The following is a 20,000-nucleotide window of genomic DNA, read 5'->3' as shown; positions in this document are numbered from 1 at the left end:
CAATACCCTCTGAAAGTCAACTTTGCAAAGTCTTATTATAACAATGTAGTCAACAATGGGACTTTGTGGATTACATGCTGTTGAAGGCTTAGTAAAGCACGTTTTGGCTTCTGATTTTTTGTTATGTCTTTATTGGGAAAGTGAGCAACCAGTTGAAGAGATATTAGGGACTAAAAAGAGCACAAAACTGTGACAATTCTATTAAAAACTGAAGGGATTATCCTTTAGGTAGCAACCCCTTCCCTTTTCTGTACTGCCTCTACCACCTCAACCACACACACCCCCCTCTTTTCACTCTAGGGTTGGGAAAGTTTAATATTTAAAAGTACTGAGTAATTTCTGTGTGCCTGGCTTTCTCCTCCAAGTTACGGATGGGGATGAGATATGTATGGGCAGCATAGATTACATACTGTGGCATTTTTGGTGAGACAAACACAAGGACTGAACTAACAACAGTTTTCCTGAAATGTAAGTTTACTCCATAATATAGATCTCGGTGTAATTTTCTCTGGCTTAAGAAAATTATTCCATATATTTAACCTAAATCCATCACACAGACAATTTTTACTCTTTTATCTAGCATCAATGCTCACAAGGTTATCACTTGCATGCAGCTACTTCTCTGCTGTATAAAATGAAATTAATAAAATTGTACACACACGTTACTTGTGACACACACACACATAATTGTACACACACATTACATATGCTCAACTAAGTTAGCATTGCTTTTTCCTTAACTCTCCCCAGAGCAGAAGAATCATCAGCACATATTTAGAGAAGACTGAATTTCCCTACCTACGCTTAAAACAAATAGCAGTATGAGAAAAAGTCAAACAAAGACTGGATACTACAAGACATCTAAGAGGAACTGATAGTAAAAGAAAATAAGGCAACCTGTTTAGCAACCACACTTGGACTCGAGGACCTCAGAAGGGGAGACCACCTGAAGGCTGGGTAGGGACTTGCTTTCTGGGAGCTTCTGCGGGAGCTGCAAAGCCCCCTCTGGGTTCTGACTGAAAGTGGGGCAGAATCCTCAGAAAAGGGGGCACTGCTCCCTGATGGGCTCCACCTAGCTGGCGGCTACTGAGGGCTCACTGAGGGGTAGGCTGTGAGATATAGCACATGCCCACCTCTCCCCGGAAGGAGACGCAAAGCAACTCTCTCTTTCTATTTCGGCTGTCACCCCCAGCAGGACGCACAATTAGGAAACACAGCCAGCCACAGAGTAACCCTCCGAGACAACATCACTCGTGACAGTCCCTGGATGTAGGGAAGCAGAACCAGTGTGACTGTGAATAAGCTCCTGGCTTAACCTCTGTCGTTCAGCATCTCCCCACTGTAACGTGGGTCCCTTGTGTTGCAGCACAGGTGGGATGAAAGGTCCCAGACAAACCAGCTGACCCCAAGTAACAACTCAAGGTGAGGAGAGGCTGCAGAGCGCTGGTTATGGAGGCAGGGAGTGGACTGGGGACTGCTACGAGTCACAAGGTGTCCCTGGGGGCTTATTAGAACCTGCCTGAGGGAGGATTTTCCAGAGCACAAACCACCAATGGAGGTTGATCTTTGGATATATTCTCTAGTCTAATCTCTCTTCGCTTCTGGGAAGCCAACCTCTCCCAGGAGGGTGGAGATATTTGCAACTAAGGTGTTCTCATGTTGATTGATATTTCTTTCTTATACTGGACATAAGAGGGTTAGGAATTTTGTATCAAGCAATTGTGCAATTTACAAACGAATGAATTCGTTATAGTGTGATCCCCAGTGTGATTCATGGCATAAACTTGAAAATCTTGTACAGGTATCACATTTGAAGAATATGCTTACCTGTGCTTCGTTTGCACATGTCCACTGTGAGAAGGACTACATATTTATATGGGGAGGCAGAAAAGTGCTCCCGATTATATAAAAAGGTCTGGTCCATAGTCAGTAATCCATAAATATTAGAATTTTTTCTTTACTTCTCTTTTCAGCACAGGTGAACTGCAGAAAAGATAGAAATTAGGAAACTGATGTAAATGACAAAAATCCTGTGAAATCTAACTAGTTTTAGTACACGTTTTTCTATCTCCAACATCATCAGTTATAAAAATTCATTTTAGGGTATAAAAATAGAAAGTGTGAACTAAGACAATCAGAATTTAAACGTAAAATCTTATGATGCCAATAAACTAAAATAGGAAAAGCATCACCTCAAAATAACATGGCTTCTATTACGTATCAAGTTGATGAAACTTTTCACCTTTGGAGAGCTTCTAAAAGTGGTCAGAGTGGAACACGAACATATCCAAAATATAAATACATACAAAAGAAAATAACAGTTGGATAATATTTGATGTAAATATGCTCTCAAATGTTTACATTCTATGACAGCCTGTGGAAATCAGCAAAACTGCCTCTCATGAGCAAGCAGTAAACTGAAAACCTGTGCAGAGAATCTATTTCTGCTGTTAATACCTTAGGACTATTGGTGGTAAGTAGATATTTTCATACACATGAAAATGTAGAAGCAACATAATCAGTAATTCAGTGTAATATTTGGGATTATCACACATACTAAAATTTAGGAAAACCCTTTAAGAACATAAACCTGAATATCTATAACTCAAAATTGTCCATAGCTTGTTAAAATTAAACTGAAATAACTTGTCTTGATAGTGTTGACTATTCAAAGAATAAAAGTGACATTTCTATAAACATATACATCATTTTTTAGTGACGTATTGAAGAACTCAGCACTCAGATAACACAGTCAGGATTCACTGAAATAAAAACATGTACATTATCTGTTAGCATTGGGCATGTTTTGCAGCTAGAATGGAGGGCCATTGCCCCACAGTTACTTTAGCCTCCAGTTGTATCCAAACGGTTCAGAGGTCCTGTTGGGGCAGGACTGAGCCCTAACTGTATCCAGCATTATCGGTTGAATTCACCTGACCCATTTCACTGAAGTGTCAACATATTTCCAGGCTGATTCCTATCCCTTGCCTTCCTCCCGGAAGAGAATTGTCTCTAATCTGCTCATTCTAGTTAACAAATCTTTTTCCACTGACTATCACTTATCATAAAAGTAACTTCAGCATGTCCAGTGATACATAGATAGCTTCTCTCTCCTAAAACCATTGTTTTGTTTGTTTTATGGGCAATCCACCAAGCTTGTTATTTCCATTGTGTACTAATGAAGTGCAGTTATGATATATGTTACCCTCTAAAATACTGGGACCCCAATATTAGAGTTAGATAAGTGGTAGTTCCACCTAGACATAATTTAGACTGGATATGCAATTAAGGCCATCTAAAAACTTCCTCCTTTCAGGGTGGGGCCATTTCTCAGGGAATTCATACCTACCATGTGAAGACTACTTTCTATTCCCATCTGAAACTCATTGTCTCCTACCATTCTAATAGTTTTCCACTCACAAAGCAAATGTTTACCTGTGCACAGCATACCATGGCATGCTAGAAACGCAGCTGCCATATTCTGTCGCTTATAACCAGGGACCCTTCTCAGTATTTGATTATCAAGGTTTATAGATACACAGTGATCAGTCAGTGTCGTGAGGGGGACCCTGCTCGCTGCACCATTTGTCTTGCGGAACGGCCTGCAGGGTTTCTGGTCCCGCTCCGCACATAAGAACGCAGGATGTGGCTAGGCCAAAAAGGAACACCCACGGAGCCATAAGTAGGAGAGTCATATGACTATATTCTCGCTGGCGGCATCCGCCTCTCTGCAATCCGCTCTTGGTAGCTCAGCCACCATCTCTTGCCAGCCCCCATTTTTTGCGCTAGTGTAGCCACGGCAGTTATATTAGTGGCCAATGGCTCACTGGTTACAGCTGACGGCCAACTGACCACAGCTGATGGCCATCCAATCACAGTTGATGGCCATTTACTACCTGAGCCAGCACCTTTCCATGTGAGGCCGAGAGCCTGGAAACTGCTTTCTGGGGTTCTGTCCCCACACTCCACCCCTACAGGGTCTTGCCTCACAATCTACGTGACAAGTGTCTTCCACAAGGGTCCCTGTGCGAGGAGCCTGGAGGTGAATACAATATCCTGGACACAGCCAGGCTCTCTGGGCACAGCCAGGGTTTCTCAGGGCACCACCAGTACTTCTGGGCACAGCCAGACTTCCTGGGCTTCTTAGGGTACCACCAATCTCTCCGGGCACAGACGGGGTTTCTCAGGGCACCACCAGTACTTCTGGGCACAGACAGACTTCCTGGGCACAGCCAGGGCTCTCAGGGCACTGCCACTCTCTCTGGGCACAGCCAGACTTCCTGGGCTCAGCCAGGGCTCTCAGGGCACTGCCACTCTCTCTCTGGGCCTCTCGGGGTACCGTGCTGGAACAACAGCGGCTCACAGTCAAGGTGCTTACATATTCTCGATGGCGGCCAGTCAAGACACAAAAGCAAACATCCGCCAGTTCCACTACATGGTGGTATCTTCCCAAATAGTCAAGTAGTCCATTAAATTAGGGATGGAAGGCAATTCCCCAGAGTCCATAGTCATTCGCCAGGGCTATCCTGGGGGTGAGGGACGACTCTGACCTCACCCTCATCTCCCACGGAGGACTCAGCAAGCGTTTCCTCCTGGGACAAGTCCCGCATCCGGAGTGCCTCAGCAAGCACTTCCCAGCCCACAGGGCGGCAACAACCTTCACTTTCTCCGGCTTTGCTGGTTGGAGAACCGTCCGTCTTCCCACCCCTCCACGGGGGTCCAACTCTCAGGCAACTGCTCCTCCTGGTCTTTCTGAGACCAAGTGTTCATAGACACAAACTGTTCCACAACCCTTTGGAGAGCTTTGGCCGGCACCGTACCCTGCTCGCTGTGCCATGTGTCGTGCGGGGCGGCCTGCAGGGTCTCAGCTCCCACTCCCCACATAAGAACGCAGGACATGGTGAGGCCAAAAAGGAACACCCACCGAGCCATAAGTAGGGGAGTCATACCACTATATTCTCGCTGGCGGCATCCGCCTCTCTGCAATCCGCTCTTGTTGGCTCAGCCACCATCTTCTTGCTAGCCCCCATTTTCTGCTAGCGTAGCCACGGCTGTTGTATTACTGGCCAATGGCTCACTGATTACAGCTGACGGCCAACTAGCCACAGCTGATGGCCATGCAATCATAGTTGATGGCCATTTACTATCTGAGCCAGCACCTTTCCATGTGAGGCCGAGAGCCTGGAAACTGCTTTCTGGGGCTTTGTCCCCACACTCAGCTTAGAATTGTACAACAAATGGTCTGATGACCATGTGGAGAGTGGTTTCTGGAAATTTCTTCCCAAATGAAAGCCTTTGTAGTAGAAGCAACCTAAAAAATAAGAGTCAAAAGTTACTGCTACATTACTAGAATTCCATTCAGTCACCAACAATCGACCCAGTTTATCATCCTAACATATGACCAAAATGTATCCCAATACAACGCCACTCAGGATTGCATTCTTCTATTTGACCTTGTCAGGTTTCAAAAGCAAGATCCGTTCAGGCAAACAGATGACCTCACCATTTTCTGCATCTGATATAATTGTGTTAAGAAATAATATCATTCTCTAGCTGTGAGCCTTTCTTGAGGCACAAAGGTAATATTAGATTTCCCTTATTATGTAATTCAATTATTCATTTGTCTATTCTCAGCTACTTTTTCTCCTTTTCTCCATTTATCATCAATTTTAACCCAGTTTTCCACCTTTAGAAGGGATATTAGGTTCAGCCACTGTGCTATTACACATTGCCAACAAGTGTCTCTCAGTCTGTCCCATCTCTATAGGGGAGGATTACATAGGTTCAGAACTAATGGGCTATCTCAACCACTAGGCAATATAGCTACTTTCATTGTCAACCCCAGATTTGCAAGATGGGTTGGAAACACATGCATCCCAGCAGCCTTTGGAAATTCTGGCATAAATGTTTAAAGGTATAGCTAAGCTATAGTTTCTTGCTTAGGGATTATCACTGCTTCTGGCAACCACAATTGCAGCCCTGGTTTCGGGGCCACTGCATAAGGCAGGAAAACAGGAAATTGAGATGGTGTGGGGAAGAATTGTACAGTGGTACCAGGGTCCTCCCCACCCCCTTTTCTCCAATCCCCCAGGAAAGTGGAGGCATCTGTTGAGTGGGAACTCTCCCTTGGTCCCACTCATGTCCAGTGTTAGCACACACTCATGAAGGTATGTAAGCAAATCCTTTGTACCTTCATCGCTTCCTATTTTAGATAACAGATGTTTAATTTGCCCATTCTAATTCTCTATCACACCATTACGCAGAGAATGACGTGCAGCATAATATGTCTATGTGATGGGATATCTCTTTGCCCTTTGTTGGACAATAGGAGCTATAAAATGTATTCTTTGGTCTAGAGAAATGTAACATGGTGGTCCAAATTGGTATAGTCCTTTACTCCTTTAACACATTTTTTAGTTCATATTTATAATGGCGACTTTGATGTCTTTGTCTATTAAATCCAACCTCTGGTCACTCTTACAGGCAATTTCTGTTGCCTGCTTTTTTTCTGGAGTGTGGGTCATACGTTGTTTCTTTGCATGTCTCATAATTCTTTTGTTGGAAACTGGACCTTTGAGTTAAAACTCTGGGAATCGGTACCTTCCCTACTGTCCTCTGGGGCTTTTTATTGTTATCTGCTTGGTTACTTGTTTATTTGTTTGTTCACTGGCTGGATTGTTTTAGTGACTTACACTATTCTCCCCACCACCCGTAGGTCAGAGTTAAGTGTTATATCAGAGGATGTCACTTTTCCTGGAGGGCAACCTTGTCTTAAGCTTATAGTCACCCAGGGAGGAGATGGTTTTGACAAGGTTCTTTGCCTATTTCCCTGACCATGGACAGCTGTTAAAAACTCGACTAACTGTGGGATATTTTCAACAATGCTCCAGGGCATAAATTGATTGAGAGAAAGAGCCAACCAAATTTTGGGTCCTTTTAAGGGATTAATCAGATGGAGACTTTAGCATTTAAGATTCCTTTTGACCCCTCAGAGGATACATTTCAGCTACTTCTTTCTCCAGTTCCTGCGTGCAAACTAGCCAGCCTCCAGTTTAGCCGGTATCTCCAAGGAATCCAACAATCTCTTCCCAACTGGTTTTCACCATAACTTCTGGCAGTTTTTGAGAAAGCCCTTGGGCTTGAATTTCTCCAAACTTAGCTGCAAATAAAATCAGCTCCTTTGGGAGAGATTACTGGCTACTTTATGAGTCACGGTTTTATGGCTCAGGGTGGGGACAAGGGCATATTTCTCCCTAAGTGATATCTCCATTTTAGGAATTGGGCTCTCGATATGGAGGGCAGTAGCCACAGGTCTTCTTGACTAGCCTTTCTGGCTAGGACCACCACATTAGAGTGGTGCTGTGCCCAAGGATGAGTCGCTGTCCCATGAGTGGGGCTCCCCACGTGGCTGCCTCCATCACCCGGAGCTTAGCCTTAGTGGCAGGAAGCTTGGGGGCAGGATAAGAGGCTGCTGTCCCACCCCTCCTTGGAGACATTCTCTGATGGGAAGTTAGGGACTGAGGGGGAACCCTGTGGTCTGGGCTGCAGGTGTTAGAGTGGAATGCCCTTCTCCATGAATTAAGGAGGGAAAGAGAGGCAGCTGATCTTGGTTCAGATATCCCAGACTCTTGCTCTTCTTACTGAACTTTAGTAGATTTTCTTGAATAAATGTTTCATTAGCTGTATGCCCTTCGGGCCATTTCCAGAAACTGTAACTAGTTGTTTAAAAACATTTTTTTTTTTTACTGGGGAAAATGTCCACAGAGCTTGTCATACTGTCATACCAGAAGGAGAATCCCCCATTAGCGTTTGTTCCTACATAATTTATTGTGAGCTAAGTTATCAAATAAAATATTAATTTTCATCATTTGCTTCTATTCATCTGTCCTCTTAATCAAGTCTTCAGTCTTCCTTCCCAAACTTTTGCAGGCCACACTGGGGTAGTAAAGGATTTTTAAACACCATGGCTAAGGACTGGAATAGCCATCTGCAGGATGTAAATTTGGGTACCTCTTCTTACATACAGTTGTGGTCCCGGGAATTATTTTGCAGCCATCTTCTCTGACAAGTTTTTGGGAACATTTCTCTTGATGACCTTCCTACATCTTCCAAACTCCTGGGCTTTGTGGCACTGTGAAGAGACTGTCCATAGAAGCTGTAGTCCTAACCACTGCCTGCACGGCTGGTGGTGCCTCACGTACCTTCTCTTTCAGCAGCAGCACCAAGAAGCCCATTCGTGTTTTAACCTTATTTCGTAATTACAATTTGGCGGGAGAAAAGATTTTCATTTTTTTTTTTACTTTATTCTTACAATTAGAAGCAGTATATTTGAGAAATCTGCTTTAGGATTTGAAGATATTATTTAGTTTGTTATGGTTTGACAAGCGAAAATGGTAGAATTTATTTATTTTCATTTCATTTTGCTTTTAGAGGTCAGGGATGCATTATCATTTCGTGGGCTTGAAGTTTACGATTGCACCCTGCTCAGTTTTTTTTTTCCAAATTACTTCGTTATATTTCTTTTTTAAAGATGTTTTGATTAAGATAGATGGAAGCCAGAAATGTCCAAATCTTCTTGTGAAGAGATGGTAAAAAGATATTTCTAATTAAATCACAGAGCAATTTGTCAGGGGAATATTTTAATGCCAGGGAGCTGGCAGAAACTCAGAGGAAATGCACGCACAGATCAGAAATAGACATGTCGATTTTCAAATGGATTGAGGAGAACCAAGAAAAAGGAAGTAAACAATAACACATGTTATTATACAGCGTTTTATATGTCAAGGGAGAAGAGAGGCCGGATAGATTTAAAATGCGATATTGAAAGTAAGATAACTTGGGCTCCGAATATCAGAGGATTTGTCAGCTGTGGAATTCTCCTGCACTATCACTGCACACGTTGCCCTTTCTTAACATGCTAAAGATCTATGTGTTCTTAGAACTGCGAGTTGTCCTTGCACACCCCCTTCCCTGGGTGTCCCCCAGCGGGCGCTCTACACTGTCCTTCCCCTTGCTCCCATCTCCCACCTCCTGACCACCCTGGCATATGCCCCACGTGACCCGGTGCCGTGTGCCACACCTTGTCTCCAGAACCTGAGTGTAATGGCTTTGTTTTGTCCCCAAGCCTCTCTTTTTTCTCCTCTTGTGGCTGCATCTGACTGACCATCACAGTTTTAAAAAAATACGTAACACACACAGTCCGTTACTTACACTTCTTGTTTCTTAATAGTGATTTTGATGAGCAGAATGATTCATTTTGAAAAGGTCCAGTATTTATGAATTTTTCAAATTTTATGTCTCGTGCTTTTGGATCATCTCTGAGAATCTTAGCCTATCCAAGATCGTGGAGATTTTCATCTATTTCGCTTTCTAAAGTCTACATACTTTCAGGTTATCGATGTAGGCCTATCAGAGTCTATTTTAATGTGACACTTATTAGAGCACCAGGCACGAGTGCCCCCGCCACACTTCAGAGGGAGCCCAGCACTGGCCCATGATGCTCTCTGATACCTATGCCTCACACTGATCTCTGTTTCCACCTCACTCTCCTCAGGGCGCCCTTCACCTCTGAGTTCCTCAGACTGTAGATCAGTGGGTTCAGCATAGGGTTGAAAAGGCTGTAAAACAGGGAAAGGATCTTCTGCTGCTCCTCGGGATGGCGGGACTTGGGGGCCATGTACATGACGATGGCACTGCCAAAGAAGAGCCCGACCACGCAGAGGTGGGAGGAGCAGGTGGAGAAGGCCTTTCTGCGGCCCTCCCCAGACGGGATCCTCAGGATGGCCGAGAGGATGCGTGTGTAGGAGACCAGCACCAGGCAGAGGGGCCCCAATAGGATAAACACACAGGCAGCAAAGATGACCACTTGGTTGAGCCGGGTGTCAGCACAGGCCAGCTTGAGGACAGACAGGATTTCACAGAAGAAGTGGTTGATTTCATGAGGCCCGCAGAAGGGCAGCCTCAGGATGAGAACCACGTGGACCAGGGCCAGGAGGAAGCTAAACACCCAGGAAGTGACGGCCAGGACCGTGCACACTCTCCAGCTCATGATGACAGAGTAACGTAGCGGGTGGCAGATGGCCACAAGCCGATCATAGGACATCACCACCAAAATCAGGCACTCTGCATGAGCAAAGGCCAGATACAAATAAGTTTGCATAATGCACGGGACAAAGGAGATTGTTCTATTTCGACTCACAAGATTTCCCAGCATCTTGGGGACATTGTTGGAAGCATAGGACATGTCAACAACAGCCAGGTGTGAGAGGAAGAAGTACATGGGGGTGTGAAGTCTAAAATCTAAGCAGATAATTCCCAGGATGACTCCATTCCCCAGGAGGGTGAGGGTATAGAAGAGAGAGAAAAATCCAAAGAAGAACAACTCCAGGGCTGGCCCGACCTGGAATCCCAGCAGAGTGACTTCTGTGATCCACGTCTGGTTGCCTTCCATGCTTCTGCCACAGAGATTCACAAATCCAAGAATACCTCAGTCATGGGGCACCCCCATGCGGGACCCCCTCCCGGCCAGGACAGGAAGGTCAGAGCTGTAAGGCAATCCAGACACAAAATGTTTACTCACAGTTACAGTGTGGACATTTAAAAATGTATTCCTTTGAATGGATTCTCTATAGTTTATTTTTAGATATACAGAAAAAGCTAACTTGGTATTGTCCTATTAATCAGAAAAAAACTCCCCTTTATCAATGAAATAATAGAATATATATGTGTATATATACAGATGATAAAGTGTATTATAATGTTATTATATACTCTACCTAATAGGAAGCACACACATATTCACATACGCTGTCTGGAAAATTCCGGTATTCTGGCTTCCCTTCGAGGCTGGGCCTTCATTATCAATGTACTTAGACAAGAAATGACCCTGACAAAACGTCTGCAATAAGAGGTAATTTCATTTCCTAGGTTTCCCTGCCGTCATGGTGGAAGAAAGGAAGTGATGAGGATCCTCTGTTCTTTATGCTCATTTATCTGCCTGCTTTCCCCCATGCTTTTCTACCCACCTATTTCAGAGAACAAATGTCATGCCAGAAAATTAGATAACTACTTCCAAAAAGCACTATATGCATGTGTTTGCAGCTAATAAAGACACAGGAAGCTGCAAAGACTAAACCTCTATCCAAGGATAGCGTTCAAATGAGTCATAGGAGATCTTCAAGAGGTGAGGTGTGCGAGAGCCTGATGAGGAAGGGCGGGCAGGCTGAGGACAGGGCCCGTGGGCAGCAAAGCCTGTCTGGGCCTTAGATGGAATCCTGGGAGCGCACAGTGCTCATGTGATGTGTGCACCTGGGCTCCTGCTGCAGCCAGGCCAGTGACCCAGGACAGCACGTGTGTGGAGGCTTCAGCTGGCCAACATGCCACTCATTAGCTCCTTTTCCGAAACGATCAGAGTTGACTAGTGAAAGCTCACAATGAAAACAATCTGGAATTGTAGAGTTTTACACGTAATACTTGTTGGTAAGGTATTTCTAAAAGAAACCGGTAGCCTATAAAAAAAAACAAAACACTGTTTCTAAATGGCAAGAATAAATAAAGAGGGAAACAGAATTCTCAGTGAAACAACTCGTTTCACCTGATGCAAACTCGAGACAAACCGTATGTAATACTGCACGGAAACTGGGCTTTTTTACAGTTTTGTAGGAAGGACAGAAGGAGACACCTCTGTAATGGCAGCTTGGTGACCTCTCTCCACACACTCACTGTCGAGCAGCTCATTTGTGAGGACCAGGCAAGCAGAAAAACACAGCATGTAAGAGGAAAGCTTATTCTTTTCTTTGTATGCTTTGCATTTTGAATTTCTCAGTTCACGAAGCCAGTATTTTTGTGGTTTTTGTTCTTTTGTCTGTCTGTCTGTCTGTCTGTCTGTCTGTTTGTTTCATCTGAGAAAAGGCTTGGAGCTGATACAACAGAGGGACAGACACCTGAAATGAAGATTTAAGTATCCACTTTAGCTACACATTAAGGAAATATCTTCAGCGCACAGAATGAGGGAGAAAGTTTCACCCATCCATTTCTCGGTTCTTGCAGAGCATAAAAATGAGCAGCAGGGCCTGACAAAAGCAAGATCCTTGAATAAGGATGAAAGCAGCATAGTTCCCAGTGTAGATGAGGCCATCATTCCAATCTGATTCTCCAAGGTGAACTTTACAAACTTGAATCACCTATGCTACACGTCACTGTTTTCATACGTAAAACAGTGAAAAAACGCGTCCAAAGGGTTGATGTGAAGAATAGACACCATTAAATTAGTAGATATGGGAGCTAAATGTTAGCTGCTATCAGTATTAAAGAGACCACAACATTCAAGGAAGCATCCAAATCATTGGGATTAGAAAGCCAACAAAACCATGGTACAATAAATCCTTCCACATTTATCTTGCTTTTCTTTTTGTTATTTTTGAGATTAAATAACAAAACACACCGTTTTACTTTCATTTCTGTAAATGTTTTTCGATGCTGACTTTCAAAAGTACGTTTAAAAAGGAACTTAAGGAAATGGAGGAATCTTTTAAAGTAACTTCACTCCTGGATTGAAGAAGAAAATACAGGAATTAAAACCCCAAAGGCAATTCTTTTATGCAAAATACCGCAATGAGAGAAAGAGAGAGAAGGAAGGAAGGGCCCACCTTCCACCTTATGGAAGGAAAGGGCCCACCCACAGTAAAAGTGTATATTGATCACTCAGTGAGAGCACTGGTTACATTCAGGGGCAGTACAGACTTGTTCACTTTTCACACTGAGAAATTATTTACCATCTGCAATAGTCACTCTGACACTCAGCTGGATTCTAACGAGCACTCCAGTTTAAAAACCAAACACAGATTCTGAGCACAACTGGCTGGATTTAAATCCTGGGTGTGCTACGTACTAGCTTTGGGACCTCTCTGTTCCTCGGTTTCTCCATATGCAAAATGAGGTGAATAATCAACCCCACCTCATAGGATAACTGAGAAAATTAAATGAATTAACTTATATACGACACTGAATAAGGACTTAAAGATCCATTATTGGGGATTTGGAAACCATTTTTGGAGAGGAACTTCTCGATCCAGTAATCATAAGGAAACATGTTACATGTGTAATATTCCTCTGCTAAAATAAGGACCCAAAAGAGAATGTTCACAGCAACGGACACTGGGTTTTACCTGCAAGAGAATGCCATTTCTCTCCTGGACAAGTGAGAAGCGGGTCCAGTTTGGCCAAAATCCCGCAATCTGCATGGACCGGCAGTTAGCAGCGTAGGGAAGAACAAGGAAACCGCTTAGCTCTGACTGGAGGGTTTTCTCAGTGTAGGAACAGGGAACTGGGCCCCGTGGCCCCTGAAGTTCTTGGTAGCCCTTTAGCCAACTCCTACCTTACGTGGGTGGTGGGCTGATTCCTCCTCTCTGACACAGTCACAACAAAGTCAAGAGCTGACACAAGAGGACGAGAAGGAGGGTCCTAGAAAAGGCGGGTCCTAGAGCATCAGAGTCGTGGCCACACCTGGAGATCGGCAGTCTTCCCCAGAGAGCCCTTCAGAATCTTAGTTATGGAAACAGGCTTAGGACCACACGTGGACGGTATTTTGTCACTAATACTTCGAGCCAGAGATTTCACTCACTCCTTTTCCCATGTCCTAGCTGCAGACCCCGCCTCAGGGATTATGAACCACTTTTACTTACAGTGGTATCATCAGTGTTCTGCTCTTCCAACATGGCCTTGGGCTTAGAAGAGACCTCAGAGAAGAAAAATAGGATTGATCTCTTCTCTACAGGGGCCTTATCGGGAGGTGAAGCCCAGGTACATGGCTCTCATCACAGACCTTTATGACAGACTTGCTTCTGGACGCAAAGGTTTTTTCTATCATCATTTGAACCCAACTCCCTCCCCACAGACACAAATAATGATGCAGGGGTCAGACCATGTGGAATTACATCACATTCTCCCAAGATGATTGAAAGACTTTGCTATGTTCCTATGGGCAAGTAAGCCAGTGAATGCATTTCCCAAGTGTATTCATTTTGTTCTGTCAGTATCCCATGGGATTTTGTGTTGTGTGTTTGGGAGTTGTGTGATTGGGGGATAGGCATTGGGGGGTGGGGTGGGGAGAGCCTTGGGATTGAGTGAAGCCAGCATGTTTCTAAACTATACAAGACCCTGGCACAAAAAATTAAAAAGTCAAGATTGTCATAAATTAATTTCTCTCAATACTTTTTTATCAGTCTTGCAACTGCTCCACTCTCCAATTCCTCCTGACTGACTGAGGAGGAGACGCTGTGATTTCTTCATCTCTCATGGTGGGCGCCCACGGACCCTGTTAAGACATCATCTCACAGAAACGGGTGTCTCCCAATGGAGAAATATTATTGCCGAACAATCACTGCACATTTCTCACAGATACCTGTGACTTGCCAGGGTAGATATACCACTCCTTTCATCTGTAGTTTGCCCTCCATTTCAAATGTCTCCAGATTTCTGAACCACACTTTTTTTTTTTCCTTTGTCCTGGGTTAAAGCCCACCATTAAAAGAAAAAAATGAATCAATCTCTCTCTGTCTCTCTCTCTCTCTCTGTGTAATAATGTTTGATGATTATAAAGTCCTTCCAGTTCTAACTTCTAAGTGTATCTCACCTAGTTTTCTAGAGTGTCTTAGTTTTTAAACTGTAGTGGAAGGAGCACTTCAAAATAAAAGTAATACTCATATATTTAATCTATTGGAGAGCAGAAAAAAACATATTTAAGAGGAAGCAAATTGGGGTTCTTTTCTGAAACGAACCTGTGTCCTATGGAAGCCTCGCTCCACTTACCTCCTTGATGTCTGACACACACTCTGTGCTTTATTCAAGTACTACTTCCCAGTACTCCCACTCCTGAAATTCTTATTCCTTGTTTCAAGTCAGTTTTATCCTCGTATTACCCATTAGACTTCAAACGTGATACTACTCTTCAAACCACTCGTGGGGTGTTCTTCATCTGTCTCAACCAAACCTGGACTCCCTTCTCTAGTAGACTAAAAGCACTTATTATTGACATCCTTCAACATTGTGCTTAAATATATAGGTTTTTTTTAACTTTTAGTATTCTATTGTTCATCTTTCATATATTTTACAAGCGGAACAAGATTATTACTGAAAGATAAATCAATCACCAACATTCAGATAAAGCTAAAGACAATAACTTGGTGCATGTTTGTTCAGATTTGTATAATTACCACTTTTATTTCTTTTGAAGAGAACAATACGATGGCATTTAACACAGAGATAAAAAAAAAAAAACACACAGCCATATCTCAGAAAGGTTCATAGCACCAGCAAGGTTTAATTTAGATCAGGATGGGACACCAAAGATGTATAAATTGATGCTGACTAAATATAATGAGAGAAGATGCTTTCCACAGCCCCATACTCGAGGATCAAAGATGAGACAGGTCCTGGAATAGTTCCAGAGAGGCCAAATCTCAGCAGATAACAGCCATTCCCCACCAAGGACACAACAATTCTCACAGGAGAGACCACCATATGGACCAGGATGAGATGACATGAAAAAGAGGCTCTTTAAACAGGCAAGACAGCAATATCTTCAAAGGAAACATTTTTGTTTAATTTATTGGGGTGACAATTGTTAATGAAATTACATAATTTGAGGTGTACAATTCTGTATTACATCATCTATAAATCCCATTGTGTGTTCACCACCCAGAGTCAGTTCTCCTTCCATCACCATATATTTGATCCCCCTTATCCTCATCACCCACCCCCCACCCCCTTACCCTCTGGTAACCACTAAACTATTGTCTGTGTCTATGAGTTTTTGTTTCTCATTTGTTTGTCTTGTTCTTTTGTTGTTTTTGGTTTATATACCACATATCAGTGAAATCATAGTGTGCTCTGCTTTTTCTGTCTGACTTATTTCGCTTAGCATTATACTCTCAAGATCCATCCATGTTGTCACAAATGTTCCTATATCATCTTAAAGGAAACATTTAAAATTCATGTAGTCCTAACATACCTGTATAACTTCACCTTCCCCACTCCCTAAACCTCTCATTGCTGCTAATTAAGAAATGTAAGCTAATCGTAAAAGAATACATAAGTCCCTTATTCTTCATTCAACTGTTTAGGAGAAAAAATAAGACTTGTGACCTAGTAATGTATTTATACATACTATTATCAGAATAATGCCAGTCTCCCCCATTAGGCTGTAAACCCATCTAGGTAGAAATTTCATACAGAGTTGACCTTGAACAACCAGGGGTTAGGGGCATCGATCTTCAGCACAGTCAAAAATCTATGTATAACTTTTGACTCCCTCAAAACTTAACAACAAATAGCCTACTGTTGACCAGAAGCTTTACCGATAACAAAAAGTCAATTAAAATTTATGTTGTATATTATGTGTATTATAGACTGTACTGTTACAATAATGAAAGCTAGAGAAGAGAACAATGATATTAAGAAAATCATGAGGAAGAGAAAATACATTTACCATATTTATTGAAAAAAAATCCACATCCAAGAGGACCCGTGCAGTTCAAACCTGTGTTGTTCCAGAGTCAACTGTATTTGGCTCATGTATTTGTGTCACCAATATCTAGCTCAGTGTGAGGTACATTGTAGGTCATGAGAAAGTGATAATACAATAATAACAATGTAGGCAGCCTAGCACGAGTTCTAGCCAAAGCAGATCCAAGTCTAGGGCATTCATAACCCAGCATTTCTCCGAGTATGTCGCCAGCAGAAATGATTGCATATGTATTCCCCAAAGATGAGTACAATAACATTCAGGGATTAATTATTTATTAGAGCCAGAACTGTAGGCAACTCAAATTTCTACCAGAAATATAATTGGACAAATTGTGATAGGTTTATACAAGGTAATGATATAAAACAATTAAAATTAATGAAATAGAGGTACATGTAACAACCAGAGTGAATCTCACAAAACACAGTCGTGAACGAAAGAAATAGAAAAGAAGCACACTGTGAATGTTTGTGTACCCATACATACATACATACACATTGTTGCAATTCTGAATTGTATTTATTATGCACTTTTAAATATTCGTTATTTCTTTAGAGAATTGAGATTGCAAAGGAAAGACTCTATGAGTCATTTACTTCACAAATGATTTGAAATCTTGGCATTTTGCATCACATACAAGACTACATTTTGCAATATTCCTGCTTTTGTCTAGTATAGTAGGAAATCTCATTTTCCATTGTCTCATTTATAAGTCATAGCCCTTGTTCTTTAAAAATGATGAATGTGTGTAGAGGATAATGTTAATAATTACCACTCAATGTACTCTTATTATAACTCATGGCTTCTGCTGAGCATTGTGTACTTAGCTATAACATATTTTATAGCTTAACGCTTTTCACTTCACAGCAAACCTGTGAGTTTAGTATTAGTGAACTTGTTTTACAAATAATAAATCTAAATTCCAAAGAATTTAAGTATACTGCAAAGTTTGCACATTTAGTAACTGACAGAACTTTGTAAAACCCAGCTCTATTTGAACATAAAATCATGTGTTTTCATCCTTTTTTTCCATCATGGAGTAACATCTATATAACAGACATTATTACAAAAGGGATGTATTATAAGAAAAAAGTCCATTTATTTTCCTCTTTAAAAACACTATTCACCAAAACACACATCATTTTAAAAGTTGAATATTTCCTTTCGATACAGTTTCAGGATTTAGGTTTAATTCAGTATATAACTTGAGGAAAGTATTCAAAAGCATTATACATCCTTTCCCACGACTTCTGAACTGTTTTCTATCACTTCATAATTACGTGTGGGAGTTTCATGTTGGATTAAAATGGTTATTTAACTTATCTCAAATCTCTTAATTTCAAAAGCAAATTATTTCTGATAATTTATAGCTCTAGTATCTTTGGTCAACTAGTCAACACAACAATTACAGTTTATTCTTACTTGCCAGAATGGTCTAAGTTTTGGTCATTTCCCACAGGAGACAATTGACAGAGAAAAGACATAATTTTTTCAAGGACTCTCAGTTACTTCCATTCTGCTCTCTTCCTCTAGGCTCCACCAGCCACGCATCTCCACCTACACTCCACAAGCAGAGAAAACGGGCCGGCCGCAGAGCTGTTGCAATTTGTCTACGTATTTATTACTATGACGTTCTTTGGGGTTTTCTTGTTACTGTTGGTTGCATTATAGTTGCACCCTTAATTCTTTTCCTTTAAGTTGTGGCTCCTACTTGTCCTAATTTAGGTTGAGTGTATCTTAGAAAACATCAGTGTCATTGAAATATGTCGGCATATAATCAAATATGTTCAATATAGGCTTATTTTTGAAGGAGATGACAGTTGCTAAGTCTAAACTATTTAAATAACTACTATGCTATCTATCTCTCCCAACTCCTGTATCTTAAATATTCTGCCAATACCTTGTTTTATTCTACAAAATTTTGTCTACGAGTCCTGATTATGGCATAAAAAATACACAAATGTACTTCTTCTTATTCAGAATATTTCACAGAACCATATTAAAAGTGTGTACATTATGCAGATAGCTGGAAGACATTTTCAATTGTTTGTGCAGCACTGACTGAGGGAGGAACGCGGTCATAGGAAAATTTCAAGAAGCTGAAAAGGCCTCATTAGCATATCCTGTGTAGATACTGGATGAGATGACTTCACAGGTCCCTTAGAACTCTGCTACTTTACTATTCTAGAAGGCTTTCACGAAGTTCTCTGCTTTTTAAGCATTCTCTTCACAGCAGCTTTAACATCTTTGCTCCTCAGACTATAAATCAGGGGATTGAGCACGGGGTTGCAAAGGCTGTGAAACAGGAGGAGATATTTCTTCTGCTCCTTAGGGCCCCCATATTGGGGCCCCACATATATGATAATGGCTGTGCTATAAAAGAGTCCAACCACACAGAGGTGGGAGGAGCAGGTGGAGAAGGCTTTCTGGAGCCCCTCCCCTGACTGCATCTTTAGGATGGCACGTAGAATATGAATGTAAGATATCACAATTGAGGAGAATGGTCCCACCAGCACCGACACTGCCCCAGCCAAAACCATCATCTCATTTACGTGGGTATCTGCACAGGCAAGCTTGAGAACAGCTATAATTTCACAGAAAAAGTGATTAATTTTCTGGGGTCCACAGAAGGGCAATGGTAGGAGTAACGCTAGATGGACCAAGGCCAGGAGGGAACCACATGCCCAGGAAGTCACTGCCAGGGCGATGCACACTCTCCAGCTCATGATGACAGAATATTGGAGGGGGTGGCAGATGGCCACATACCGATCATAGGACATCACCACCAGGAGAAGACATTCAGTGTGAGCCAAACTCAAAAAGAGGAAGGTCTGTGTCATGCAGCCAGCAAAGGAGATGGACTTGGCAGGATTCAGGAGATTCACCAGCATCTGGGGCACCGTGGTGCAGGCATAGGTTATGTCCACAATGGCCAGATTTGCGAGGAAGAAGTACATGGGGGTGTGCAGTCGGGAGTCCAGGGAGATGAGCCCCAGGATGACCCCGTTGCACAGCAGGGTGAAGGCGTAGGACAGGGAGAAGAGCCCAAAGAGAAGCAGCTGAGTCCTTCGGCTGAGCGGGAACCCCAGTAGGAGGAACTCTGTGACAGACGTCTGATTTCCCCCCATTTCCTGGGAGGGAGACAACGGAGCTCACCAATTCTGAAGGAGTGAGGGAAGTGTTTCAACATGGTGAATCTGTGTGTCATTGCTTATGTCCTCAGAAAGTATCTTTACATGACATTTCTGTCCTGTTAGTCACTTACCAAGGGAAAACTATGCATTCCAAGGGAAACAGAAGGAATTTTTCCCCCACTGGTATAAACTAAATGCTAGTCTTCTAATACAGTATTCTGCAAATCTTACCTTAATTTCCAAACCAACTCTCACCATAGTTCAAAATACGTTAAGACTTAAATTGACTTCATAGCAGTGGACACCTTCCTTGTTTATGATGCATCAGAGATTTGTCGTGCGTC

The 20,000-nt window shown here is 42.4% G+C and overlaps 2 protein-coding genes across 2 annotated transcripts in view; both read right to left on the bottom strand.

Moving 5' to 3' along the window:
* Positions 1 to 1,892, bottom strand: part of ARHGEF5 (Rho guanine nucleotide exchange factor 5) — a 47,872-nt gene extending 45,980 nt beyond the window's left edge. Inside the window, exon 1 of the mRNA XM_081038257.1 lies at positions 1,828 to 1,892. The gene's annotated coding sequence lies outside the window, so the exon portion shown is untranslated. The remainder of the gene's footprint in view (positions 1 to 1,827) is intronic.
* A 7,625-nt stretch (positions 1,893 to 9,517) lies between these two features.
* LOC308492973 (olfactory receptor 5V1-like) lies at positions 9,518 to 19,758 on the bottom strand (the record flags this gene model as incomplete). Its single annotated transcript, XM_081038520.1, has 2 exons — positions 18,722 to 19,758; positions 9,518 to 10,454 (listed from the first exon to the last, which is right to left on the bottom strand). The coding sequence occupies exons 1-2, from the start codon at positions 19,648 to 19,650 to the stop codon at positions 9,518 to 9,520; spliced, it is 1,866 nt and encodes a 621-aa protein (XP_080894646.1). The 5' UTR covers positions 19,651 to 19,758.
* Between the last annotated feature and the right edge of the window lie 242 nt (positions 19,759 to 20,000).

This window comes from Rhinolophus hipposideros (assembly GCF_964194185.1).
Source record: "Rhinolophus hipposideros genome assembly, chromosome: 25".
In the NCBI taxonomy this organism is placed as follows: Eukaryota; Metazoa; Chordata; class Mammalia; order Chiroptera; family Rhinolophidae; genus Rhinolophus; species Rhinolophus hipposideros.
This window is presented reverse-complemented; position numbering and strand designations above follow the sequence as displayed.